The 27,786-nt window shown below is 45.9% G+C and overlaps 1 protein-coding gene across 12 annotated transcripts in view; it reads left to right on the forward strand.

Annotated features, from left to right (window-relative positions):
• Ucp4A (Uncoupling protein 4A) overlaps positions 1 to 27,786 on the forward strand; it is a 182,848-nt gene that overhangs the window by 107,961 nt on the left and 47,101 nt on the right. For all 12 annotated transcript variants that reach the window (XM_069319675.1, XM_069319678.1, XM_045728604.2 and 9 more), the window contains 4 exons: positions 3,320 to 3,426; positions 10,629 to 10,702; positions 18,250 to 18,347; positions 21,432 to 21,524. In XM_069319675.1, the coding sequence (XP_069175776.1) occupies positions 3,320 to 3,426; positions 10,629 to 10,702; positions 18,250 to 18,347; positions 21,432 to 21,524 (372 nt within the window). The remainder of the gene's footprint in view (positions 1 to 3,319; positions 3,427 to 10,628; positions 10,703 to 18,249; positions 18,348 to 21,431; positions 21,525 to 27,786) is intronic.

The raw sequence follows: 27,786 nt of genomic DNA on the forward strand, positions 1-27,786 counted from the left end.
GGGCCTTGTGTTGGATTCACGGACTGCATCCCTTTCCCCCCCTCCCGCGGGCTTGCTCTGGTTGTGGTCCTGCTGTTGGCTGTTTTTATGGGGGGACCCGGGTCCTTTGGTGGTTGCTCGTGCAGCTGTGGGGGTAGCCTGAACTTTGCTCTTCTGGTTTAACCGCTGGGCAGAGTTTGGCCTCGGAGGTTGTTCTGGTATCTTATGGGCAGCCTCTTTCGCCGCTCTCACGATCGCTGGGTTCGACCCCCGGTGTCTCAGAGCTGGTTGCTATGTCACTGGCTTCCTCTTTAGGTTTTTTGGGGTTCGGTACCATGGCACCTTCCTCCTCCCTCACTCGATGTGTTCACAGAAGCCTGGTCGGTAGTCTTGGGATTTGTGACAAGGCGTTGTCCTTGCATCGGGTTCCCAGCATGGTGAGGGAGTTTGCGGCTGTATTCACCTAGTTGTGCTTGAGGAGGGCTGAGCTCTGCTCTAACTCTCTACTATCAATCGATCAACTTTTACTTACTACTAACTAATTTATTTTTTGTTTTTTTTCACATATACATCCCCCCCCCCCCCCCCCCCCGAAAGCAGCCGGTAACAGCTGTTTAACTCCCAGGTACCTATTTACTGCTAGGTAACAGGGCTATCAGGGTGAAAGTAACTGCCCATTATTGTTTCCGCCGGCACCGGGAATCAAACCCCGGACCACAGGACTACGTATCCAGCATGCTATCCACTTAGCCACCAGCGCCCTATAGGTTTTGTGGCTGGCGCTGTGGAAGATTCAGGTTCCACTGGGCTCGGTGATCTGGCTCCATTTAAACTGCTCCCCTGTGGTTCATTGTCTCAACTGGGAGGGATGTCTCTTCAGTCCATAGCTCTTTGGGGCTGGTTGCTTTGGGTAGCTCTTCTGCTGAATTCTCGGGGTTTAGCTTTCCGCGCCGTTCACATTCAGAAAGTGTCCAAGGGGAGCCGGTCAGCCGAGCGGAGAGCACGCTGGTCTTGTGATCCTGTGGTCCTGGGTTCGATCCCAGGCGCCGGCGAGAAACAATGGGCAGAGTTTCTTTCACCCTATGCCCCTGTTACCTAGCAGTAATATAGGTACCTGGGTGTTAGTCAGCTGTCACGGGCTGCTTCCTGGGGGTGGAGGCCTGGTCGAGGACCGGGCCGCGGGGACACTAAAAAGCCCCGAAATCATCTCAAGATAACCTCAAGATAATGTCCTAGCTGATGGCCTGTCACACTTTATTCCTCATTCTGTGGAGTGGATGGTCGATGCCTCTTCCTTCCTTTGCAGGACGTATGGGCGCCTAGAGGTGGACCTCTTCGAGTCAGCATGGTCTCAGCGTCTCCCATTGTATGTAGCACAGTTCCCCAACTGCGAGGCTCTCATGGTGGATGCTTTTCGGCAGGACTGTTCGAGGTGAGGGCTCCTATACCTCTTCACCCCAGTCCAACTGTTGCTCCGGGTTCTGGGTCGGCTGGAATCCTTTCGGGAAAGAGTTCTCTCCTGGCTCCATAGTGGCTAGTCCAGCCTTGGTTTCAGACACTGCTTGCTAGGTAAACCTGGGCAGTTTTTTATTTCTGCAGCTCCGCCTTTTTCAGCAGGTTGGTTTGGTGAGGAACCTCGCTAGTTTGAATTGCTCCTCTGCGTTCCGCGTCTTACATTTCTGACACGTGTATCTCCATTTGTATGGTGATCAGGGGGCGTCTTTGATGGTGTCCCACCTACCGACTTCGTTTCGGTGACAGTATGAAGTCTCTTCATGGTCTTTCCACCATTTTCTTTTTCTTCGTTGAGTTTTGTCGGTTTCGAAACGGGTTGTTTTGCCCTTTCGCTCGTAGCTTGTTCTAAATTGGCATCTCTTGCCTAATACTGTCACTTCTTCTCGTGCGGCATTTGCGGGGCCGCTGCAGCTTGAGTTCAGGATGGATGTTACTTCCACTCTGTTTCATAAGCTTTCTTGTGTATTATTTCATCTCCGGCCTGCTCATGCGCTGTCTAAGCCTTCATGGTCATTGGACTGGGTTCTTTCTTTTCTTTCTTCTCTTCGGTTTGTGATTGTTTTTGAAAGGCGTTGTTTTTGTTGGCCTTAGCCTCTGGAGGTCAGATTGGGGAGCTAGATGCTCTTCTCCAGTGCCTGGAGGTTTTGTTACTTTGGTCCTGGGGATCATTTTGTTCGTTTGCAGCCGTCTCCTTTTTTGGCGGAGAATGTGATGGCGGGCTTCCAAAGGGGATCATTGGGTGTGGATGCTTGGTTGGTTGGTTGGTAGCTGCTTTACACTGCTACCTGCAGGCCACCGATTCTGTGTCAGTGGCTGTGCTCTGGGTTAATATGGTTTTCCTGGTTTCCTGTACCAGGGCTTGTGTTGTACTGGTTGTCTGCAGTGTTCTTATGTTTAGCCAACCAGCGGTCTACCTTCATGCCCATGATGTTAGGAAGTATGCCACTCTTTCAGCTGTTCTTGATAATACAGCATGTCTTTGGATGATAATCGGTCATGGGGTTTTGGAGGTCGAACAGGGCTTTGACCGCCAGGTATGTAGTGCACGTCCCAGGTCCTCTGTGGCCTTTGGGCGCCTATTGTGGCCGTCTGTCTCTTTCTCAATTTGAGACCTGTGTTGCTGCCACCTTCCTGGTTAGTCCCTGTTTGCCTTCTCTGTGGGTAGTTAGTCTCAGGGAACCAATGGGGCTTCCCACAGAAAACTAACATTGAATGTAATGAAATGGCAGTCTCTGGGTGAGCCCCAGAGGCTTCCTGACACCCCCACCCTCTCACTTAGGTTGGCGGCTTTTATCATTCTAGAACTAAATTGGTGGGTTGCTGGCTCACCCAGGCTGGGGGGGAAGGGAGTTAATGAGCGAGGGGCTAGTTGGATGATGCATTGCTTGTTTGTTTTCATTCTGGGAAAGTTCTTTTGCTATTTTGAGGACGTAGCTCGCAATATTCAACCAGACAGTGGTTTGTATAGATTCGTCTATCATTCTGGGTGCTTTTCCTGGTAGATAATAAGATGGAAAAATATGACATACAGTACAGTACTTTAAATGTAAAGTGCTCATTGGCCATTGCTCTCTGTGCCTCTCTGAGGGGGCTAGATTCTGGCTTTGGTACCGTGTAGGCAACAAGAACTCTGCGATTGATGACCCCAACTAATACAGCACTATATCGGTAGGATATCTTCAGAAGCCTCCGGGGCTCGCCCAGAAACTGGCGTTTCATTACATTCAGCACTTTTTTTTTTTTTTTTCTACATTTGTATAACCCTATACTAATTTTATTATTGATGTAAGTGAATATCATTTAATAAATAATTAAATTATTTCAGGATGGTAGTAGCACAGCGGGGGGTCATTCCGCCCCCAAAACACTATGCTGACTCTGTCTGGTTTAAATATATTCTATCATGCTGTGCAGCTACCACAGCGGAAATGGGTGAGTTTCCTGATACTGTACAGGGATGATAAAAATAATTTTTAGAAAGAATAAAATTATAGAATTTAAGTATAGAATTTTATATAGTTCTCGTAGTTTATAGAATTAGTATATAGTACTTATATAGTTTATAAGAAGTGGGAATTCTTTAAATATAGAATTTTTAGAAAGTATTATTTTAACATACAAGCATTAGACAGTAAATTTTAAAATTATTTTAGCTTATATTGAATCTTGCCATTAAATTGCTATCACCTATCAATATAATTAATGTATTTATAAAATATTACATGCACTGTATCTATGTCCTTGTCATTCTATCATACTGGGTTGTATTTACAGAATATTCTCCATACAGTATATCACAGCCCTTGTAGATTTACAGTGATAAGTAAATATTGATAGCTAAACATTTTCCAAGATATCTCATTCAGCCGCTCCCTAAGATTAGAGATGTCTATATGACAGGATCATGCGGCGTCAGGCACCACAGGGATCATTTCAAACTGTCCCTGCAGAGTCATAATGTAATAGGGAGTCTCTGGAGAATAAATCATTCTGCTTAGAATGACAGCTGTTCATTCATAAAACCTGTAACCTATACAACATTTCTGTAACCTAGACAACATTTCTGTGACATCACAGCTACCACAAACATAGCTCTCATCCTGTAACTACACCTAGGTAATTACACTTAGGTAATTACAGGTGGCTATCTAGAAAATGCCTTAGTAAACTACCAGTTGGCCTACTTGCATAACATTGTTGGCCACCACCAGCCAGCAGTGCCACACATACCTACCAGTCCCTACCCCCAGACCTGCTCAAATACTGCACTCATGTTTGTGTTCCATGTTCAGGCAGAGACCAAATTTTAAATTAGGTTTGACCTGGTTTCACTTTTCTGGACCTTTGAATTTTGTCACAGGCTTAGCTTGTAAGGATTTGCCTGTAGTGTTTACAGGCCTTTGTGAGTCCTAGATAAATTTTTTCCCAGACTGCTCTATTGTTCATGGTTGCACAGCAGTGGCTTCACTTTTTGAACATAGAAGTAGCATTAGGTTTTTGCTCGCTGTACACCACGTATGGTCCACCAGGATGCCGTTGCCCCCCTCTTCAATGTTCTGGGGCATCACCAGGCTTGTTTGGTATTGGGTAGAGTGACTCATTACTTGTTCCCTCTCCTGCAAGGGTTACAGGCTTCTGTTCTCTTCTACCCCTAGTGAGTTCTACTTTGTGTTTGCTCACCATGGTGAGATAGTAAGAAGCCACCATACCTGGTTGATAACTGGTTGATGGGGGTTCTGGGAGTTCTACTCCCCAAGCCCGGCCTGAGGCCAGGCTTAACTTGTGAGAGTTTGGTCTACCAGGCTATTGCTTGGAGTGGCCCGCAGACCCACATACCCACCACAGCCCAGTTGGTCCGGCACTCCTTGGAGAAAACAGTCTAGTTTTTTTTTGAAGATGTCCACTGTTGTTCCGGCAATATTTCTGATAGTCGCTGGTAGGACGTTGAACAACCGTGGACCTCTGATGTTTATACAGTGCTCTCTGATTGTGCCTATGGCACCCCTGCTCTTTACTGGTTCTATTCTGCATTTTCTTCCATATCATTCACTCCAGTACGTTGTTATTTTACTGTGTAGATTTGGGACCTGGCCTTCCAGTATTTTCCCATGTGTATATTATTTGGTATCTCACTCGCATCCTTTCTAGTGAGTACATTTGGAGAGCTTTGAGACGATCCCAATAATTTAGGTGCTTTATCTCGTCTGTGCGTGCCGTATGTGTTCTTTGTATTCGCTCTATTTCAGCAATCTCTCCTGCTCTGAAGGGGGAAGTGAGTACTGAGCAGTACTCAAGACGGGACAACACAAGTGATTTGAAGAGTACAACCATTGTGATGGAATCCCTGGTTAGTCATGTGTAATTACCTAAGTGTAGTTACAGGATGAGAGCTACGCTCGTAGTGTCCCGTCTTCCCAGCACACTGTCATATAGCGCTTAGAAATTACTGACGGTTTTGGCCTCCACCACCTTCTCGCCTAACTTGTTCCAACCGTCTACCACTGTTTACAAAAGGAAATTTTCTAATATTTCTCCAGCAGCTTTGTTTCGTTAGTTTAAACCTATGACCTCTTGTTCTTGAAGGTCAGGGTCTTGGGAATTCTTCCCTATCAGTTTTATCGATTCCTGTTACTGTTTTGTATGTAGTGATCATATTGCCTCTTTTCTTTCTGTCTTCTAGTTTTTGCATATTTAATGCCTCTAACCTGTCCTTGTAGTTCATGTCCTTCAGTTCTGGGAGCCACTTAGTGGCATGCCTTTGCACCTTTTCCAGTTTGTTGATGTGCTTCTTAAGATATGGGCACCATACAACTGCTGCATATTCCAGCTTTGGTCTAATAAAAGTCGTGAACAATTTCTTTCGTATTTCGCCATCCATGTACAGTATTTAAAAGCAATTCTGAAGTTAGAAAGTGTAGCATAGGCTCCTCGCACAATGTCCTTAATGTGGTTCTCAGGTGACAGTTTTCTATCTAGAACCACCCCTAGATCCCTTTCTTTGTCAGAATTCTTTAAAGATTTCTCACATAATTTATAGATTGTGTGGGGTCAGTGTTCTCCAATTCCACATTCCATAACATGGCATTTATTCAAATTAAATTTTATTTGCCAAGTTGTGCTCCATATACTTTTGTCCAGGTCTTCTTGAACCTTACCTTGAGGTTACCTTGAGGTGCTTCCGGGGCTTAGCGTCCCCGCGGCCCGGTCGTCGACCAGGCCTCCTGGTTGCCGGACTGATCAACCAGGCTGTTGGACGCGGCTGCTCGCAGCCTAACGTATGAGTCACAGCCTGGTTGATCAGGTATCCTTTGGAGGTGCTTATCCAGTTCTCTCTTGAACACTGTGAGGGGTCGGCCAGTTATGCCCCTTATGTATTGAAGGGCATGACAATCATTTAGGTTTCTTATCTTTCCTATTATCTTAGCATCATCAGCAAACATGTTCATATAATTCTGCATTCCATCTGGTAGATCGTTTATGTAGACAATGAACATTACCGGTGCAAGAACTGAACCCTGTGGTACTCCACTTGTGACATTCCTCCAATCCGATACATTGCCTCTGATTATGGCCTTCATTTTTCTATCAGTTAGGAAATTTTTCATCCATGTTAGAAGCTTACCTGTCACCCCCTCCAATATGTTCCAGTTTCCAGAACAACCTCTTATGTGGAACTCTGTCAAAAGCCTCTTTTAGGTCCAGATAGATGCAGTCAACCCAACCATCTCTTTCCTGTAAAATCTCTGTGGCTCGATCCTAGAAACTGAGTAAATTCGTTACACAGGATCTTCCAGATCGAAAACCATACTGTCTGTCTGATATTATATCGTTTTTCTCCAGGTGTTTTTCCCATTTAGTTTTAATTATTTTTTCCAATATTTTGACTATTACACTTGTCAATGATACAGGTCTATAATTGAGGGGGTATTCCCTGCTGCCACTTTTGTAGATTGGAACAATGTTAGGCTTTTTTTTCTCACATCATCTACAACTCCTTTACACAGGGATGCCTGAAAAATCAGTTGAAGTGGAATGCTGAGCTCATGTGCACATTCTCTAAGAACCCATGGTGAAACTATCTGGACCAACTGCTTGTTTTTACTTAGCTTCTTGAGCATTTTTTCCTCTTTGTCTCTAGACACCTCTATGTGCTTTATGTTGTTCTCTGGAATTCTTATTGTCTGGTTCTCTGAAGATTTCATTTTGTACTCACACACTTTGGAACTTTTCGCTTAATGTTTCACACATTTCCTTTTCATTTTCTGTGAATCTATTTCCCATTTTCAACATCTGAATATTATCCTTTACCTGCAATTTCTTGTTTATGAATTTATAGAATAGACCTGGTTCTGTTTTACATTTGTCCGCAATCACTTTTTCAAAATTTCTTTCTGCCTCTCTCTTCACTGCCGTGTAGTTGTTTCTTGCATCTTTGTATCGCCGTTTGTTTGGGGGTTTGGCCTCTTCCTATATTGATTCCATTTTTGTGTCTTTTGGTCTCTGACCCTCTCGCAATTTCTGTCGAACCAATCCTGTTTCCTAGTTCTGCATCTCTGCTTTGGTATAAATTTTTTTGTGCCTTTATCATATGTTTCACAAAACTTGACATACATCTCATTTACTTCATGTCCTAACAGCAAGTCTTTCCAATCAAATTCCTTAAAGAAATGTCTGAGTTCCCCATAATGACCTCCCCTGAAATCAGGCTTTTCAACTGCTTCAACCCCATTTTCTTCCAGATTATAATGCATTGCATACTTTATTCCCAAAAAGACATGGTCACTTTTACCCAAGGGAGGGAAGTATTGAATGTCTAATATCTCTTCCTCTTTCCTGGTAAATATCAAATCCAGCATGGAGGGAACATCCCCTTCCCTCATCCTCGTAGCTTGTTTAACATATTGAAACATGAATGTTTCCAGGATGAGGTTTATGAATCTACAAGTCCAAAAATCCTCTGTTCTAGCTTCATATGTTTCCCAGTTTATGGATTTCAAGTTGAAGTCGCCGACTACCAACAGTCGTGATCTATCTTTATCAGCTCTCGCTATAATTTCTCTCATTATTGTTATAAGACCCTCTCGTTTATTATCTAGCTCCTCCTTTGTCCATGTGTTGCTTGGCGGTAGATGATATGCATTTATGATCATAAGTTTATCATCCTGATTGCATATTTCTAGTGCTATTATGTCAACTTCTCGTGGATTGGCAATCATTATTTCGTATACCTATAGGTGTTTTTTCACCAGCACAGCAAGGCCACCACCTTAACTAATTTTTCTGTACCATCTCCAGACCGAGTAGCCCCTTGGGAATATGACCTCATTTAAAATATCATCTTCAAGTTTTGTCTCCATGAGTGCAACAATGTCTGGTGTCTGCAGCAGTATTACATCACTTAACTCCAGTATCTTTGATCTCACTCCATCTATGGTGGTGTATGCAATTTTCAGGAACTTGTTTCCCCTCTCCTTATTCTTCACTCCTCCTCTCTCTAATGATTTTGTTGGTTTGCCTTTATGTGCCACTTTACTGGTCTGCCTACCCCTATCACTTTGTAATAAAAAGAATTGTTCTTTTCTTCATTCCTGCTCTCATTTAAACGTTTTCCTCGGCGAAGTTCAGTTACAGCTTCTCTTTCTTCTTTTGAAAGATCTCGTCTTAATGAGCATACTTTTCCCTACCTCATCACTTTGTAATTTTCTAGCATTCCTTAGTACTTCTTCCATCTGTTTGGCACTGTTTAGGGTGATCCTCAACGGTCGATCTTCCCCTTTTACGTGCTTTCCAATCCTTCTGTAGTCGCAGACATTCTCGATGGTAGTAAGACCTTCCACGAGGCCAGCAATTTTATCTACTGCTTTCTCTTCTTCTACAGCTCTTTCTGCCGTAGATGTTATCTCCTTTTCTTTGCAACCAAAAATTATCAGAGACGTCGATCAACTGTGTGTTGCAACAATTTAGGATTTGATGCTGTTCCTTTCTGACTTCCAGCCTAATGTTTGTTTTATCCTGGTTGCTGCAGTGTTTGGCTTCCTTTACTGCTTCTTCCATTTTTCCTTCTCCTTGGCCACTTGTGCGTAGGTGAGTTGCATATCTTTCTTGCACTGTTCTATTCCCTGTGTAACTTCCTCCATCTGTATGGACAAAAGCTGTTTTTCCTGTTGAATTTCCTTACCTAACCTATTGTAGTCATTTAAGTTTAAATTTGCTTTAACTTCTTCCAAAGCTATTCTTAAGAGTTTATTTTCCTCTTCCATAGCTTTGCAATTTGTTTCCAATTGATTCTTGTCCTTGCATAAGTATTTCACTAACCCCTCAAGACCTAAAACCTTGCTACTCAAGTGCTCATTACTTTCTTTCAATTTGCTGATTATTTCTACATGATAGTTCACTATAATATCTAATTTTGCCAATATGTTGTGTAGACTGTTTATATCAATGCTTTCTTCATTAAAACCCCCAAAATCTAGCTTTGTTTTCTTTTCCTTCTTGCTGGTGGCCATCTTGAATGTTGTTGTCTGCACTGTAAACACTAGGGTCATGGGGGGGGGGTAGAAATAGCCTAAGCTACTCTATCCCTTTGAGATGTATTTCTTTCTTGTCTCGATAAACATAATTGAACTTGAACTAGGGTCACTTTTTCTCATCCAATTTTTCACTTCACTTTGCACATTCGTGTTCTCACCTATTTTTCCAAAGCACTACACTTTTATGTTCCTTGGGACACCACTCGCTATCATCAATCTGTCCTACAATACTTAGGAATTGTGAAATATCCTGGAGCTCCTCTGATGCAGGTGCTGACACTAGGGGTGTCACCTTTTGAATGTGTCTTTGTTCTCTGTGGTTTGTTCTCTTCAGGAAGCCACCAGGGAGGGTGCCCTCTGAAACCTAGCATGCTATGTAATAAAGTGCATCTTTCTGGTAGAGCTCAAGGGCTCCCTGATTCTTGTCCTTCCCTCCGGGTTCATCAGTTATTTGATGGGTTATTCATCAGATGCCTGGTGGTGCTATCAGTACTACTCTGAGAGAATCCATTGCTTTGTTTGAATCGTTTGCCCGAGTTATTTGGCGGTTTCGACGCTTCATGAATGCTCCAGTTGTCTGTAAAGTTTACTGCTGACTTAATGAATGCTTTTCCTGGGGTAGTAGAAGCATTAAGTCACTCGTTTTCTGCGCATCTGATGGGGGGCCAGATTCTGGCTCTGGTCCCCGCTAGGCCAAACAGAATTCCTGTGACTACCGAGACCCAGTAGGTGAAGTGACCTTGGCAAAATAGCTTCCGTAAGCCACCAGGGTTCTACTAGAAAGAGGAATTCACTACATTCAATACTAGGTTTTTCCTACCATCTTCCTCCTTTTCTATCTCTATCTCCCTTCTTTTGCCCTTCCTTGTTCCCTTGTGCCTTTTGTATTATCCTTCTCCCTTTTCTCTTCCCCTTCTCCTTCCTCTTCCCTCCCTCTTTTTCTCCTAATCACCCATCTCAATTAACTTAGGTTTCTGCCTTAAGTCTTTCTTACTCCATGCTACAAGTGTATCCACAACTTTCTAGAGGATAAATATTTCTTCATAATCTTTTGACAAATGATTCCCAGTTATAAGTGAAGTGAAGGAACATTGTTTATTTCAGTTACCTATCCCTTGGACCTGACAAAAACGCGTTTGCAGATCCAGGGGGAGAAAGGACTAAATGGAAGTTGTCAGGTGAGTAGCATTCATTTTGCTATAGTGTCTTTTTGTTGTGCTTTACCTAGTCCCATGGGTGGGTTAGGATGAGCAGTTCTGCATGTGAAACAGCCATTTGACAAGTTGATTTCTCCCAAAATATTTAAAATTCTTTACAGGTTAGTTTTTTACTCGTTGCTCCACGACTTACACAAGGTGGTTTGATATGCATTATCTGGTCATTCATATCCTCATTATTATTAATTAACACTATCGTGCTCCACTGCCTCCCCCCGTAGTCATGCATTTTTCTCTTGAGTCATCTCCATTGCCTCCGTCTTGAGTCAGAAAATTGATGTCAGAACACTGGAAAGATATAAATAATTTTGTGGTGACGAGAGTCAAAAATTGTCCAAAAGTTAAAATATTTGTTAAAATTCCATTTATTGTTCTATTATTATGGGACTACAGTAGTTTTAAAATATGCGCCTTTATACTGCGAACAATTTGATACCTAAATGAAAGACGTGACGCGAAAATTGATGTCAGAACACTGGAAAGGTATAAATCATTTTGTGGTGACGAGTCAAAAATTGTCCAAAAGTTAAAATATTTGTTAAAATTCCATTTATTGTTCTATTATTATGGGACTAGTTTTCAAATACGCTCCTTTATATTGCAAACAATTTGATACCAAAATGAAAGACGTGATGTGAAAATTGATGTCAGAAAGATAATAAATACTTTTGTGGTCCAAATTTTAAAATATTTGCTAAAATTCCATTTATTGTTCTATTACTATGGGACTAGTTTTAAAATACGCGCCTTTATATTGCGAACAATTTGATACCAAAATGAAAGACGTAACACGAAAATTGGTGTCAGAACACTAGAGATATATAAATAATTTTGTGGTGATGAGCGTTCTAAAGTTAAAATATTTGCTAAAATTCAATTTATTGTTCTATTATTATTATTGAGACTAGTTTTAAAATACGCACCTTTATTTTGCGAACAATTTGATACCAAAATGAAACATGTAACACGAAAATTTATGCTATCAAACTGAACGAGTATATACATTAGACTACAGGTGTGCCAATTGGTGCTGGTTCACGGGTAACTTGACCGACTTTAGGCTTTGCTGTGGGAAGTCACTCCGGACTTTTAGACCTTATATGCATATACCCCTGTAGAGAATCCTATTGCGAACACAATGATACCAAAACGAACGACGTAGCATGAGAATTAAGGTGAGAAAACTGAAATGAGTATACACATTTAGGTGTCGCCACACGTTCGCCCGCACCATCGGGAGCATGACGTCTAAGTCTGCGGCACGCACGAACCGCGTGCGATAGTGTTAATGCATCACAGATGCATTAAACGGCATGTCAATCTTTTGTCGATTTCACAAACCTATCTAGATCATCTTGTGGGATTTTGAGTCATTTCATTTATTGTTTCTCTATCCTGTATCTAAATCATTTATATATAAAGATTGGTAAACAGAAGAGGCTCCTGGACAGAGCCCTGGGACTTACTCAGGGCTACTCATGCTACTCTCGTGGTGCAAGAGCTGGTGGTGAGTTAGAGTGGTGGCTGCACCACCAGCTCTAATCTAGGTGGTGCAAACTCCCAGAGATACTTGTAGTCAAGCCTAAAACTAGCAGTAGAAATTTCTAGAAGGCTACTGACCTTATTGATTGACCTATAGATATGTGGCTCCTGCATAGTAGTACAGTATAATGATAGAATAACTGGTGTCAGCTTCACTTTATCTTGTGTCTGTTACATTTTGTTGGAGTTCTAGGTATATTACTGCCCTCAGGCGCTGAAAGGCAATCCAAGGTGGTAATGAACTCCTTCTTTAAATTAAGAGCATATGCTTTGGGTAATTTGTCAGTTCTATTATACATTTAGAGGCCAATATGGACCGGGAGACAATATGGACAATAGGAGACAAATTCTGATTCCATAATTAATACTGTACAGTAATTTTTATTACATTTGTGCTTTGCTTCAAACACAAGCATGTTACAGTTAGGTCTTGGTGAGTTGTGCAATTAGGAATGACAATCACTTACAATTAATGTGTCAACTTTGGATACATATACTCATTTGAGTTCAAGGAGTATGGCAACAGGTTGTCTTAAGAGTGGATGCATAATTGTTTACATGAACTCCCCACTTAGAAGTGGCTTCCACCACAGAAACTTTCCTGAGCTTCTGTGGTGGAAGTATCTGTGAAATGTTTTTAAAAGGTGGCTAACCACCAAAACAAAAACTGAGTACTGATCCTTAAATATCCACCCCTTGTTCTCCCAGTTGTATTGAGTGCCTTCTTGGAAACTGATTGGCTGGCCATGTTCCAGGGAAAACTAGTAGGGTAAGACTTAGCATGAGATTCAGGAAAGGAAAGCTCTAAGCATGCTAACAAGGAGTCAGAAGTCATCTGCTGTACCCTGGCAATATTCTGTTGTGATTTTGTCAACGGCTCCAATGGTTGCCCCATTCCATGTGGGGGACAGAGGCACTCAAGCCTGTTCCTCCTGCCAAGGCTTCAGGGTCCTTCCAGCAGGACCCTTTCTTTGCTGCCTTTTCCTTGATCTCTGCCTTTTCTTCAATGGTGGATGGCATTGTGGACCCCCCCTCTGCCCCTTGGGGTCCCAGGGGCTTTGGGCGGAGCCTGCCTGCAGAGCTTGAGCTTTTGTGCCTTCTGGGTGGGATTTTTTGTTCCCTCCTCCCATCTGTGTTGGTTCCCACATTTGTAGGCGTGATTTCGGCGCCATTGCTTCCTGCGAGTTGACTTGGCTGGTTTGATTTGGTGGCCATTTTGCTTTTCTGTGTGCGCTCCTCGGCCCGGCCACCAGGGCAGTGCTACATCTTGTTTGTTTTCATGTGGCTAGGGGTGTGCCCTCACATTTTTTAGGGCGTTTTTCACCTTCTGGTGGTGTTTGTCCCACAGATGCCACTTCTGTGTGTGTATATTTGTGTATATGTATATATATTTATATATATATATATATATATATGTTTGTATGTTTTTGTACCTGTTATATGGCCACCTGTTGACACTATTTCTTTTCATGGTGCGTTTTTGCCGGCGACTGTGGTGGTTCGGGCTTCGTTTCCTGGTTCCTTTGGGTTCTTCATATTCGTTTTCCGGGATTTTCCTCTCGGATTTCCCATGTGGAGGTTTGGGAGGCACTTAGTGGTTACCTCCTGTGAGACACGGTCTTTGCCTCTCTTCTGGCCCGGGTCTTTTTTAGATCTGGTTCCTTGTTCCCATCCTAGTTGCATTGGGAGATTCCTGGTTCTTCACCTCCGGGACACGTATTGGCACATTCCCATTCATCCGGGGTTCAGAGTCTGGTTTGGTTTTTTGTTGGGGCGGCAGGCTTACCACTTTCGTTGCCTACATTTTGGAATGAATCTGGCACTTTGTGTTTTTGCATGTCTTACCCAGGTTGTGGTGGCCCGTCTGCATCTGCTTAGTGTTCGGGTTTAGCCTACCTAGACGACTGGTTGGTGTGGGCTCCCAACCAGTACATGTGTCTGCTTTCCATGGCTTTGGTTCTTTCTCAACTCGTTTGTTTGGGTTCTTGGTGAAATGGAGGAAGTCCCATCCGGTTCCATCTCAGGTTCAGACTTGGCTGGGTCTTGTCTGAGATTCCTGGACGATGTCCTTGCTCTCCCTCATGCAGCATTGCTCTGGCTGCAGTCCTGTCGTCATCTGTTTCTGAGAGGATCCCGGGTCACTCAGCAGTTGCTTGAGCAACTGTGTGGTAGTTTGAACTTCGCTGTGTTCGTTTACCCGCTGAACAGATTTGGTTGCGGTGTTCTGGTTCCTTTGGGGCCATCCCTTCCACCCCTCTCGATAGCTGGGTTCATCCCCCGGAGGCTACGCACCAGCTGCTATGTCGCCGGCTTCCTCTTTGGGCTTTTCAGGGTTTGGTACCTTGGGACCTCCTGGAGCCCTGCCTCAATGTGTTCATGAATGCCTCCTCTCTAGACTGGGGTTTTGTGTCCAGTGCTCACTAGGCTGGCTAGGGGTGATGGGCTCCGTCCTTTGGTCGGGCTTCTAGTACAGAGAGGGAATTTGCGGCTATATGGCTTGCACTGTGTCGGATTCGGCTTGCTCGGGGCTCTACGATCCAACTTCATTCAGACTGCGCTCCGGTGGTTCATTGCCTGAACCGTGGGGGGGGGTGGGGTCTCTATGGTCTGTGGCTTTTTGGGGCTGGTCGCTTTGGGGGCTCTTCTGCTGAGTTCTCGGGGTTTAGCTCTCTGCGGTTCATATCCGAGGCATGTCCAACGTTCTGGTGGAGGGCCTGTCACGGTTCTTTCCCCTGTCCATGGCATGGACGGTCAATGACAACCTGTTCCATTGGTTTTGCCAGATGATTGGGCCCCTGGAGGTGGACCTTTTTGCATTGGCGTGGTAACGGCGTCTCTCTATGTGGCGCCCTTTCCCGACTGCGAGGCCATCACGGTAGACTCTTTTCAGCAAGACTGGTTGAGGTGGGGTTGCCTGTACAATATATCTTTACCTGGTTCAGCTGTTGCTTCGGGTTCTGGCTCAGCGCAAGTCCTATTGGGGGAGGGTTCTCCTTCTGGCTCCATGGTGGCTGGCCCAGCCATGGTTTCAAGCGCTGCTTGCTCGGTGTCTGAACCCGGGGCATTTTCCGCGGCTCTGCCTCTTTCAGCAGATTGGGCCGGTGAGCTACCTTGCTGGTTTGCTCTACTCTTCCGCAAGTTGCGTCTGGAATTTCTGACGCAGGTGTATCACCATCTGTATGGTGACCAGGTTGACTAATGGTGTCCCACCTGCAGTCTTCTTCTCAGCGGCAGTATGAAGTCTCTTGACGGTCTTTTCACCACTTCCTTTCCCTGCATAGGATGTCTTTGGTTTCGGTTTGTGTTGTGTTGGTTTTTCTTTCTTGGTTCTTTCAGGACAGGCATCTTATGCTGAATACTGTCACGCTTCTGGGGGTCAGGTCGGGGAGTTTCATGCTCTTCTCCAGCACATAAGAGAGGACGTTTGCTCTTTTGGTCTGGGTGGATGTTTTGTTAGTTTGCAGCCGTCTCCTTCCTTTCTGGTGAAGAATGAGATGGCAGGTTTCTAGAGGAGTCCATGCATTATTGATGCTTGGTGGGTAAGGCTGGGGGTGCATCATGTTTAGTGTCCGGTTGGCTTTACGCCATTACCTGTGTGCCTCGGCTTCAGTGTCTGGGGATGCGCTGTAGGTTGACCTGGTTTCTCTTGTTCCCTGATCCAGGGCTCGGGGTCTCTCAGGACCTCCGTGGGGTTATCAGATCTAGTCAGCTTGTGATCTACCCTCATGCCCATGATGTTCGTAAGTTCGCAGCTTTGGCTGCTGTGTTTGGTAATATGTCTTGGGCTGACATTCGGATGCGGAGGAGGTTTGGAGATTGTACACGGACCTGGTTGCCTGTTATTTTGTTCCTGTGCCAGGCTCTCTGCCCTTGCGCTTCAGCGGACTTGTCATGGGTTGGCGGTTGCAGCTAGTTGTCTCATCTTCGTTACGAGTTGTGCAGTACTGTCGCCTCTCGGGTAAGACTCTATTTTCTTTCTTTTTGGGAAGTTAGCTCCATCGAGCAGACGTGGCTCCCCCACAGAAAATCAGCATTGAATGTAATGAAATGCCATTTTCTGGTGTTGACCCGTAGGCTCCCTGGCACCCTCCCTTCCCCTGGTTAGCGGTGTTTGTTTTCGTTTTTCAGTCTCCAAACTGATGGTCCGGCTGCTGGCTTGGTGGGCTGGGACCACCCCTTCTCCCCCTTTCGAGGGAAAGGGGGTTGAGATGAACGAGCAGTTTGGTCTCAGGGTTGCAATTTTTCTACCAGGAGGGCCTGGTTGACGACCGGGCCGCGGGGACGCTAAGCCCCGGAAGCACCTCAAGGTAACCTCTGTTCTACCCCCTCTGGGTGCTCAACCTCGGTCGATGGCAGACATGATTACTTTCATACATGAGAGTTTCATAGGCCATTGCTCCCTGTGCCTCTCTGAGGGGACCATGTTCTGGCTAGTGGTCTTCGGTAGTCTCGACAACTCCGTATGACTGAAGCCCCATACTAATATTAGCTAATATTAGTGTAATAGCTCTAGGGAGCCTCTGGGGCTCTACCCAGAAAAAGGCATTTCATTACATTCAGCACTGGTTTTTGTTTGTTCCCTATATTGTTTGTTGCATTAATAGTATGATTAGATCATATGTACAGGGGTACCTCGGTTTACAAATTTAATCCGTTCCTGGAGAAAATTCGTAAACTGAAGCGAATTTCCCCATAAGAAATAATGGGAAATGAATTGATTCATTCCAGACTCCCTAAAAAAATTAACTTCAAAGTAAATTTTATACCTAATTCACCCAATTAGTACAAAAGTACATACGAGTTATTACTTGCCTTTACTTATGACTCCTGTTGGCGTATGGAAGACGGTGAGGAGGGAAGGGAAGAGGAGAGGTGTTACTGTTTGGAAGGGGAGTCCCCTTCCATTATAACATCAGGCAGTGATGACTTCTCTAGGGTACACACACTGGCACGTTTTGCCTGCATACCACTAGGACCTGCTTCTGGCTCACTGCTTGATTTTCTCACTAGAAATTGTTCCATTGAAGACTGTCTTTTCCTTCTTTATAACACTTGTCTGTAGTGAGACATCACAATGTCATTAATAAGATCAATGCAACGGCCTGCTACAGCTTTATCTGGGTGATTCTTTTTAGCAAAACTTTGCAGTTCTTCCCATACTGCACACATTTTTTTAATTAATGAGGAAGGAACATCCTTTACTGCCTCCTCCTGAAGATTTGTTGTACTGCCTATCTAGTTCAACAGCACATGTACCATTTTCATGTTTACGAATGATCTCTTTTTTTTTCCCTCTATGGTTATTCTTACATGTGTTTTCTTGCCTTGAACCTTACCACTGGCTTTCTTGGGACCCATGGCAAGATATATAATAACAAATATTATGCTCAAATAGCTAAAAATCTGAAAAAAAAAAACTGTAAATCCTTGCAAAGAATTCAGGCGGGATAGTCACTTGGTGGGAGGCACTGGTAAACTGTTGAGCAATCGCCGTGTCATCACGCCCTAGGTCGGCCATACGCGTATCAACAAACTCGTATCCTGAGGGAAATTTCGTAACCTGATTCAAATTTTCCGAAGAAATCGGGATCATAACCCAAAAAGTTCGTAAAGAGGGGCATTCGTAAACCGAGGTACCACTGTACAAACATATTCATACATACGAAATGTGTATGATCACTCATTGGAGTGTCAAAAAGAGAATGCACTTTCCTATTCTTGTACTTTATTCTTCAGTTTTCTACCAAGTGGTACAGCATACTGTATCAGTTAGCTGGAGTTCTATAATTATGCTCTTATGGTCACACACAGAGATCACACTAACGTGATGCATCAAATGAACAAATCCACAAATCCTCGTCACGGCCCTTGTGGATTTGTTCATGCTCTTATGGTGATTTAATTGACAGTTATAGTTATTACTGTATTTTAATTTTGTCTCAAACTTTGATAATTTTTGCCAACAGCCTCAACCATACAGAGGATTAGCCAGTACTGGTGTTGGGATTATACGAGAAGAAGGTATGCTGAGATTGTGGCAGGGAGTGACACCTGCTGTTTACAGGTGAGAAACATGTGCCGCATGTTGCCAATCCAAAGGCAATCTACCATAAAATATGGCACATTTGTAAATTGATTATCTATTCATAGTTGTGCATTCATGAAGTAATGTTATTAAAATACAAATGCCTCGTGTATCTCAGGATAGATTACAATTACACTTTTAATGTGGGAACCCCTTATGGCTCCCTGAAGCTATTATCACTGATAGCATGCCAACTACAAAGTTGCATTAGCTCTGGAGTTCTATATGGCCTACCAGGGACCAAGAGCCAGAACTGCCAGGAAAGGCACTCATAAAGTCAGCAAAACCAAACAAATCACTGCTGGCTTTAGAAAAGACAGAAGCTTCGAGAACTGGCAACAGAATTCTTTCAGGAATCTAAACAAATGATAGAAAGTTTTGAAACTAGCACCCACTCATTCGCCCCACATTCTCTACTCGTTTGGATGGAGGAGGATAGCTTGTGGTCAGTTAACACCACCACCCTCAGTTCTATGCTGATGTGTATAGTGTGTGCATGGTTGCCTCTGGTGCTTAGGCTCCAGTGTTTTGCTTTTGTGGACATTCCTGCACCATGTGCAGTGTTCCATGAGCCTGGACATCTTATGTGCTTGGGGCTGCATGTGCACAGGATTATCTTCTCTGCCCTTGCACTTCAGGGTTATCTTTTCTGGGGTGTTCGGGAGTCACTCCTGTAGAGATCTTTCTCGCTTGTGGTAGCCCTTGTCTAAGGTCAGTCAGTTGTCTTTGGATTTTCCGGCTTTTACTCAGGTCGGAAGGGACATCTGCTGGCATGGGGGCAAATTGGGTATTCACACTATAACACACTGAGGTAAGCCTCAACAGCCTCCGTTTTGTCTGTTGCTGTTTGTGGGGGCTGCTGTCATGCAGTTTCTGCAGGCAGCATCGTCTAGTTGTGTCCTATGTCAGACTTGTTGGTTCTCTGAGGCTTGGGGTTTCACTGGTTGAAGTGGGCTATTGGTGCAAGCTTCTGAGCTGACGTTGCCTTTGGAGCCAGTATCATCTGGTCGGCACGATGATCACTTTGTTCAGCAGTCAGCCTCTTGTCAGGAGTGTTGGCCCTTTCGCGGTTGCCCCGTTGATGGGGCGATTTGGAGGTGGGGGGGGGGGTGATGTTCGCTCTGTTTGCTCACTCTTGGTCCCACGAGTTGTGGGCATTTTTGGTTGTGTCATCTGGCCTGTAGTGGCATTGGGCAGCTCCTTTTCCTTCGGGAGGGGGGGGGGGTTCAGAGCTGGCGGGGCAGGCTTCTTCCTGTGCTCTTCGTCAGGTCATCTTGAAGTGGGTGCGCTTGGGCATGGTCAAAACGACCCTATCCCTCAGGTGGGTTTCCCACCTGTTTCCAATGCCGAAACAGGACTGTGTGGATCTGAGGTTCATTCTGGACTTGTCCTGCCTGAACCCCTGGATTCCTTGCCCCCCTTCTTTCGGATGACCACTCTGTCTCAGGTTCGGCTTCTTTTGGAGCTGGGTGCCTGGATGGCGTTCCTGGACCTCAAGGACAGATATTGGCATGTTCCTATTCATCTGGGGTTCAAGGACTGGTTAGGTTTCATGGTGGGGCATCAGGCTTATCGCTTTCGTTGCCTTCCTTTTGACTTGAATCTGGCTCCTTGTGTATTCACGCGTCTTACAATTTCTTCCTTAAATGCTGAAGAATGTTAAATGTGTTCACTTCCTGAACACCCATAGAGGAAACAAGATATTCTTTTATCTCTATGACTCAATTTTGTGTCCAACTTCCACTAATGTTCCCTTGTCATACCTCTTCTTAATTTAAATAGGTTTCCTTTGTTCTTTTTGTCTATTTCCCTCAGGTCCATGTATGTAGTTATCATGGTGTTGGGGTCAGCAGCTAGGCCCTTGTCTTGAGTCAGTTTGTTTTCATCTAGGAGGTGTTCAGTCTGACCAGCCAGCGATCTACCCTAGCTATCTTGTTGTGTATACGTCTGCTGCTGTAGTGACTTGCCTTGTCTGTGTGTCCAAAGTTCTTCTCTGGGCTCAAAGCATTTGATGATCCTATAGCATGTTAGCTTCTCTACTTATTGGATGATCTGTGGCTTTACCATGCATGTGTTACACTTTGTCATTTAGTGCACGGTTGCTGTTGTGGGCCTTACTCTCCAGCCGTCATCTCCTTTGGTCAACACTGTCCGTCCTTTTGGTTTCCTTATCTTTTCTCTCCTTCAGAAAAACCAACTTGCTCTGCTAGCACTGTTTGGTGTAAGCTCAAGAAAGCTACTGATGGGGGTCTCCCAGAAGAAATTAAGCATTGACAGAAATGCTCTTCTATGGTGGCCCCTCAACAGCTCCTCATCCCTGCCATGTTTCCTTCTTACCCCATTGGGGTGCTGGAGATTCTAATCATGAGTGAAATGGCAGGCAGGCTGAGACATTCTGGCTGTAATGGTATTTACCTGCAGCAAAGTGAGTTGCCTTGTTTACCTCAGGATTCCAAATTTACATCAAACAGCTGCTTGTTTTATTACACCTATTCCTTCTGGTGGGGTTGTCTTGGTTTTCAGTTGGTCTCTGATCTTCTAACTCCTGTTACCTCATATAGAGATATAAATTCTGATCCTGGCTTCTAGTATGCAACCAGGGTTGGGACAGTGCTCTGATATCTTGTATGGCTGGGCACTACCATCACTTAAACTTGGGAAGCTATTCAAAGCCCACCAGAAAAGGATGTTTTGTTACAATTAATACTTAATATATAATTAAATTATATACCTGTAAATATTTATGGGGATTTGTTTTTTCATTTATGTTTATAATAGCACATGTAATATCTCCATTGTCAAACAAATATTTGCATCATTATGCAAGCTCACTTTACCTTGAGGTTACCTTGAAGAGCTCAAGATTTGAACATAGAATCACATTGTGCAGAGAACTATTGTATTGAGCATTGTGCTATCTGAACTGCATAAATTATTTTAATTGGTCTCAGTAAATAACCCATGTGACTTATAACCTCTTAAATTTGAAAGTACATTGGATTGTAATATGCTTGTGTATACAGTATGCAAATAGTAATTCAATTTTTTTTTTTTGGTCCACAGACACTTGATATACTCAGGTACACGAATGGTACTGTACGAAAAAGTGCGTGATCGCCTCTTCACTACACGAGCAGATGGTACGAGGCCCGTCTGGTATGCTATATCTCGGGTGGCGAGGTGTTCTTCGTCTTTATTATATTTGCTCATTTGTATTTTTTACTTGTATTCATAAACATTCAGTATAGCCTATTCTATATCCTTCTTTAACTTAGACTGATAAGCTACTTCTTCCATATCAATTGACATACTTTATCTAGAAGTACATTAATTTATCCTTAAAACAGATGTGATTTTTATCAAGAAATAATACTGTGATATTAGAAATAAAACTTAAGCTTTTTGGGAGGGAAGGTGGGTAGTCTTGTTAAAGAGCCACTGGATTGTATGTCTTATTCTGAAGTTCCACATTATTGCCTCACTGATATCTACATTTTCTCCTTGTTCCTTTATTTCCCTTCATCACTGTTTTCACTCATTTTTTGTCACTAGTAGAACAAGTGGAAGTTGTTACATTGCCATGTTTAGCAGAAACATTTCTCTTGCTGCTTAGGGTTTTGGTCATTTGAAGTAATTGTCTTGTCTAGTAATTGTGAAGTGACACTTCAAAACTAAATAATTGTTACAATTAATGTATAACATCTGTTAAATATAATTACTGTACCTGTATCCAGTAAAGAGGCTGGACAGGTGTTACCAGAAACTCTAGCATTACATGATATTGATAATCCACTGATTACAACTATTATCTATAAGTACTACACAGCCTGTAATTAATCCAGTAAATGAGAACTCGGTGCAAAAACTGTAAACAGAAATAGATATACTTCAATATTACTAGCAGAGTTTCCCAGTCATACTTACTCCATTTCAGTAGCCACCAGCAGTAAAATAGGTACCTGGGTGTTAGTCAGCTGTCACGGGCTGCTTCCTGGGGGTGGAGGCCTGGTCGAGGACCGGGCCGCGGGGACACTAAAGCCCCGAAATCATCTCAAGATAACCTCAAGATAACCACTCAAATGAGAAAATACAATGTCTTAAATATATTTCTTAAAGCTCCACACACAAAAAGATGCTATTTCTGCAGTTATGCTCTCAGTCAAGCTGTTATCGACCTACAAATACTATTTTAATATATATTCAGTATCCTGCTACTAAGTCCTCCAATTTCGATACAGCAAATAACCCAATATGGAAAAACAGATATTCATTTGACAACATTGCTCATCTAATTGAGCAACCTCCACCTCCAGATTGTTCACCTCCCAACAATGTCCAGATACGCTGACTGATACCCCTCTCCCCGTGTATCTAAATACTATATACATACTGTATATATGATTAACATGCTCACACCACTAATTACTTTATTATTATACTGTAATTAACATAAAGAATAATTTGCATGAGAATTAAATTAACTAAAGAATTTACTCGGCTTCTCACAAACTCATATGCTATTCTCACAAAACCTACCTGGTAATTACTTTAAATATAGCAAACTCAGGCCATAACAATGGATGTTAACAGTTTAGGGCATTCAAGTTACCTTATGAAAGGGCAGTGGGAAAAGTCAAGAGCAAAAGTACATGTTTATAAATGAGAAATAAGATATATTAATCAGGTCTTTTCTGGGGGGAGCCCCGTCGGCTCCCCGGAGCTTTACCGGCTGATATGCTAATGTCAGACTTTGGCATCAGTCATGTGTATGGAGTTCTAGGGCCTACCGGGGACCACGGCCAGAACCTGGCCCCCTCAGAGAGGCAAAGGGAGCAATGGCCTATAGAAATCCCTGTGTGGTTGGAAGCATTCTATGTCTGCCATCGACCGGGTCAAGCATCCAGAAAGGTAAGCATTCCAAAACAAACCCCTATTCTGGTGAAAATTGCTACCTAAAGCCAAACTAGAGGATAGAACTCTTCAACAGAAAACAAGGAAACTACAGTAGTATGACGTCATACGTCACCGCGGCGCTGTCTGCGCAGCTCCCCCCTCCCCGGGAGGGGGAAGGGGGAGCCCCAGAACTCCCACGCCGGCTATCCACCCATCAGTTCTTCAGCTGATGCTATAGGCAACGGTTATGTGCTCCGGCTCCAGTGGTTGTTTCAGCACTGTACCTAGAGTGTGGTGTCCGTTTTCTAGGTGGTGCGAGAGCCGGGAGTGATTCTCCAGTACTCGGGCTGCATGCGCCTAGGGTTCCCTTCCCTAGGTGCCCTGTAAGTACTGATCTTGGGGCTTGGGGCCACCTTCCACAAGTTCCTTGGGTCCTGCCCCTGCTTGGCCGTTTACTGCTTGGTTTTCGGCCGCTCTTTGTGTGCTCGGGTGTTCTGTCTCCCTTGTTCGCCTTAGAGTAAGGGGCAGTTTTTGCACTGGTGGGGCGCAGGGTACTGTGCAACTTGTCTTTACCAATCATAGCGGCCGGCTCTGTTCCGCTTGGGTACGCTGTCCTCTTGCGGGGTTTTCTTTTTCTTTTGTTTATCTACCTGGTGGGGGGGGGGGGGTTTGCCTTCGTTCTTGCCCCTTGTGTCCCTTGTGTTCTGAGTATTTTCTGGTGGTACCCCCTGCTAGGTCCCCGTGAGTGTACACGTCCCGGGGGTTCAGCTCTTAGAAAGTTGTTTGGTAGCTTTGGGTGCCGGTTAGCAGTACCCTGCCTGGGATTACCTGAGTGCGAGTCCTCTTATAGTAAACGCTTGGGACCCTGGGAAACCCCTGGGGGCGCGCGGGTCCGATGGATGTGACACCAGAGTCCCCCCCTCGCTTCCAGCGAGTTTGAGGGTTGCTCTCACCCTGTGTCTCTGGGTGACTCTCTGTTTTGCCTCCGTCTGCTGCCTGTGGGGTCGGTGACACCTTCGACCCGGAGTCCTGCGAGTTTGGTTGCTCGTTGTGGCTTGGTTACCCAGTTGTGCTAACAAAGCGGGTGCGGGCAGCAGGGGCATTGCACTTGAGCCTTGGTGGTGGCAACATTCTCGTGGTTTCCTCCCCGGGAGCCCCGGGGCTGCCCCGTTGTAGTTCGTTTTGGGACTTGGGGGGTGTTGGTTGCTTCGGTTCCATCCACGCCCCCTTGTCTTTCCCCTGGATCACCCTTCCTGCCTGCATCCGGTTCCTTACCATCTGTGGGTTCGGGGCGGAGTTTTTGATGGTGTTGAGACTCGGGCAGTCTCGGGGAATTCCCCTTCCAGGGTAGTGACGTGGGCATTTGAGCCTGTTCCTCCAGCCGTGTTGTATGAGTCTGCCAGTGGGCTCCCTTCCTTAGTGTTTTCACGGCTGCCCCGGTTTTCTGGTACGGCCGGGGCTTTGGGGGAACGGCTCGGCCCCGGGGCCTGTCGTGTAGGTTCCCGGGGCTGGGGAGTGGCTGACTTGGGGGGGCCTTGGCCCCGTTGGACCCCGTGGGGGTTTTTATCCCTCTCTAGGCGGGGTTGTGGTTACGCGGAGTGGGGTCTTTCCTCCCCACTCGCCGTACGTGCTGTTGGGCGTCGGCCCCTCCCCGGGCTCGGTTCCTTGGCCTTTGAGTCGGTTGGTTCCGTCCTGTGGGTGGATGTTTCCTCCCACCCCTTTTTGGGACGGTGTTTTCGTCATGTTTCCCCGTTCGATGGGGTTCTGCGTGACTTCTGATATCGGGTGCGCCTGCGCCTTCGTGTGCCTTCGGGACTAGTGTTGGCTTCTGTGTTCTCAAGGGTGCGGGAAGGTTTTCGCTACTTTCCGCATTATTGGAACGTCTGTCGGCTCCTCGTCCTTGTCGCCCTGTTGGGCTCCTTGTCGCCCTGTTGGGCTCCTTGTCGCCCTGTTGGGCTCCTTGTCGCCCTGTTGGGCTCCTTGTCGCCCTGTTGGGCTCCTTGTCGCCCTGTTGGGCTCCTTGTCGCCCTGTTGGGCTCCTTGTCGCCCTGTTGGGCTCCTTGTCGCCCTGTTGGGCTCCTTGTCGCCCTGTTGGGCTCCTTGTCGCCCTGTTGGGCTCCTTGTCGCCCTGTTGGGCTCCTTGTCGCCCTGATGGGCTCCTTGTCGCCCGATTGGGCTCCTTGTCGCCCGGTTGGGTTCCTTTTTGGGCTCTTTGCTTCTTTGGCCGGTTTTATTGTTCCTGCTTCCTCTTTTTGGCTACTTTTCTCGTGCAGTAGTCCTGGCTGGCGCCTTCCCGCAGAGAGGGTGTGCGGTTCGGCCAGCGTGTTATGCGCATGCGCCGTGGAGTTTGTTTTGGTCTGGGCGGTGTTTCAGTGCTGGTGTTTTGCGCCCTTTTTGCTACAGTGCTTCGCCTCTCGTTCTTCTCCCTGGCTGCGGTATGTGCCCCTTCGCGCCGGGGGTGTCCTGGTTCCCAGTTGTGGGGAGGACACCACGGTTTTCCCTGTGTCATGGGTGTGGACCGCCTCCTTCGCCTCTCCCTGCTCTCCTGCGGGTCCGGCAGGGTCCGGCTCTGGCGTCTTCACCTGGCGGTGCTCCCTGGTTCTTCTGGGCACGGTTGAGTCGTGTCAAGTTCGTGCCACCTTTCGCCAGGTGAGTTCTGCGGTCTGGCGTCTTTTGGCCGGGCGCTGGATGCGGAGTTGTTTATATACCTGTCTTTATTTAGGTATTTTTGTACGACTGAGACCGTTCGCACACCAGTGACTGTCCCTTTTTCAACCCTTCCTGTCCCCCTCATGTGCATGTCCAACCCATGCTGGAGTCATTCAGGGGACCCTCCTTTTTAATGTTGTGAGGTGTTGGGGTTGTAGGGTTGGTTCTGTACTCACCTGGTAAGGCTCCTGGCTGTGCTTGCAGGATTTGAGCTCTGGCTCTTGGGTCCCGCCTATCTGGTAAAACTTGCGGGATAGTACCAGTGGAGTGCAGTGGTGCTATTGGCACATTTGGGGAACACTGTATTACCATCAGAGGTCTGTGCTTGTTACACGACCTACTTGCGAGCATAAGCCTTCTTGCTGGTTCGTCTGTGGACTTCCAGGGCGCACTAGCCTGTTTTCGTATGGCAGTTCCGGCCCGTCCTGGTTGTGGGGGTATGTGGGCCGGTGGACAGCTCCTAGCAGCTGCCTGGTGGGCCACCCTCTGGCTGGTCTAGCCTGGCCTTGGACCGGGCTTGAGGTGTAAAAGAGCTCCCAGTACCTCATCCAGCAGGTATCGAGCGGGGTTTCTCCGCCATCGGTCGCCTGGTGCAGGTTTCTGGGCCTGCGGGGTTTTGCCGTGTCTCCATTGGCCCTGTCTGGGGTCTGCCTGCTCCGTTCTCTGCCTTTGCAGAAGGGTGTTGCTATTTACATGTTGCATGTTGCAGTGGTGCCTGTTGCTGCTGCTGCACGTGTGCATTGGTACTGTGTTTCACGGTGGCGTGTCCTTGTTCCTGTGTCCGGGTGTGGAGTGGCACTTTGCTGCTGTTTTGTGCCTGGGGATTGCGTGGGGGTTTTTCTGTCCCTGCCTGATTGTCCACCCCTGGTTGTTATCCTGGGGTTTTTGTGCTTCTGCTCTTTCTTCCTGCCTCCTCTGCAGCAGGGGTGTTCTGTGTGTGTTCTTAGGCGTTTGTCAGCCTGTGTCCTGTGATGTGCTTCCTTGTCTCGGTCTATTGCAGTTGTTCGTACCCCTTGGTTCGGGTACTGTTCTGGCGGTGACCCTTCCGCCTAATTTGGTTTCCTAGCTTGCCCTGCCAGTTGGTTTTTTGGGGGTCTTGCGATGTCTCGCGTCGGACCCGTCGTTTCTGAACTCCTGGCGGGCTTGCATGCTTTGGGGAGTTTTTCTGTTCGGCAGACGTTCCATCTCCTTGTGCCGCTTAGGTTTCGGTGGTCACGCCCGAGATCTTCCCGCGGCTCCGCCTTTTCCTGAGCTCGAAGGGGCCTTGTCGGGGCTGCTTATGTTCTGCCTCGCGGTCTCGCCTCCGGTTGGTGGTCGGGTGGCTTCGTGGTGGGTGTCCCACCTGCGTGCTTCTCTTGGCGGCAGTATGGGGTATTTTGGCGGTCCTTCCTTTTCCTGTCCCTTCTTAGGTGGTTACTCTTGTTAGCGTCTTGCCACATACTGTCGCCTCTTTTCGTGCGGCGCGGGCGGAGCCGCTTCAGCTTGCTTTCGGTCTTGGTGTTGCTTCTGCACCATTAGTCAGCTGTCTTGTGCGTCGTGTCACCTCCGGCCTGTTCGTGCGCCGCTTGCACCATCCTGGTCTCTGGTCAGCGTGCTCTGTCTTCTCCTCGGTTGGTAGTGCCCCTTCGGTTCCGGTGTGTTTTTTCGTCGGCTCTTTCCTTTTGGCCTTTGCCTCTTGGGGTTGTGTCGCTGAGTTTTCTTGCTCCTTCGGTTTTAGCGTTTTGGTTGTTCGGTGGCAGCAGTCTCCATCTTTTCTGGCGCGGGGTGGGGCTGCTGCGTTCTGGAGGGGTCCAGGGTGTGTTGGTGCTTCGTTGGT

Source organism: Procambarus clarkii, chromosome 93 (assembly GCF_040958095.1).
Source record: "Procambarus clarkii isolate CNS0578487 chromosome 93, FALCON_Pclarkii_2.0, whole genome shotgun sequence".
Taxonomy (NCBI): Eukaryota; Metazoa; Arthropoda; class Malacostraca; order Decapoda; family Cambaridae; genus Procambarus; species Procambarus clarkii.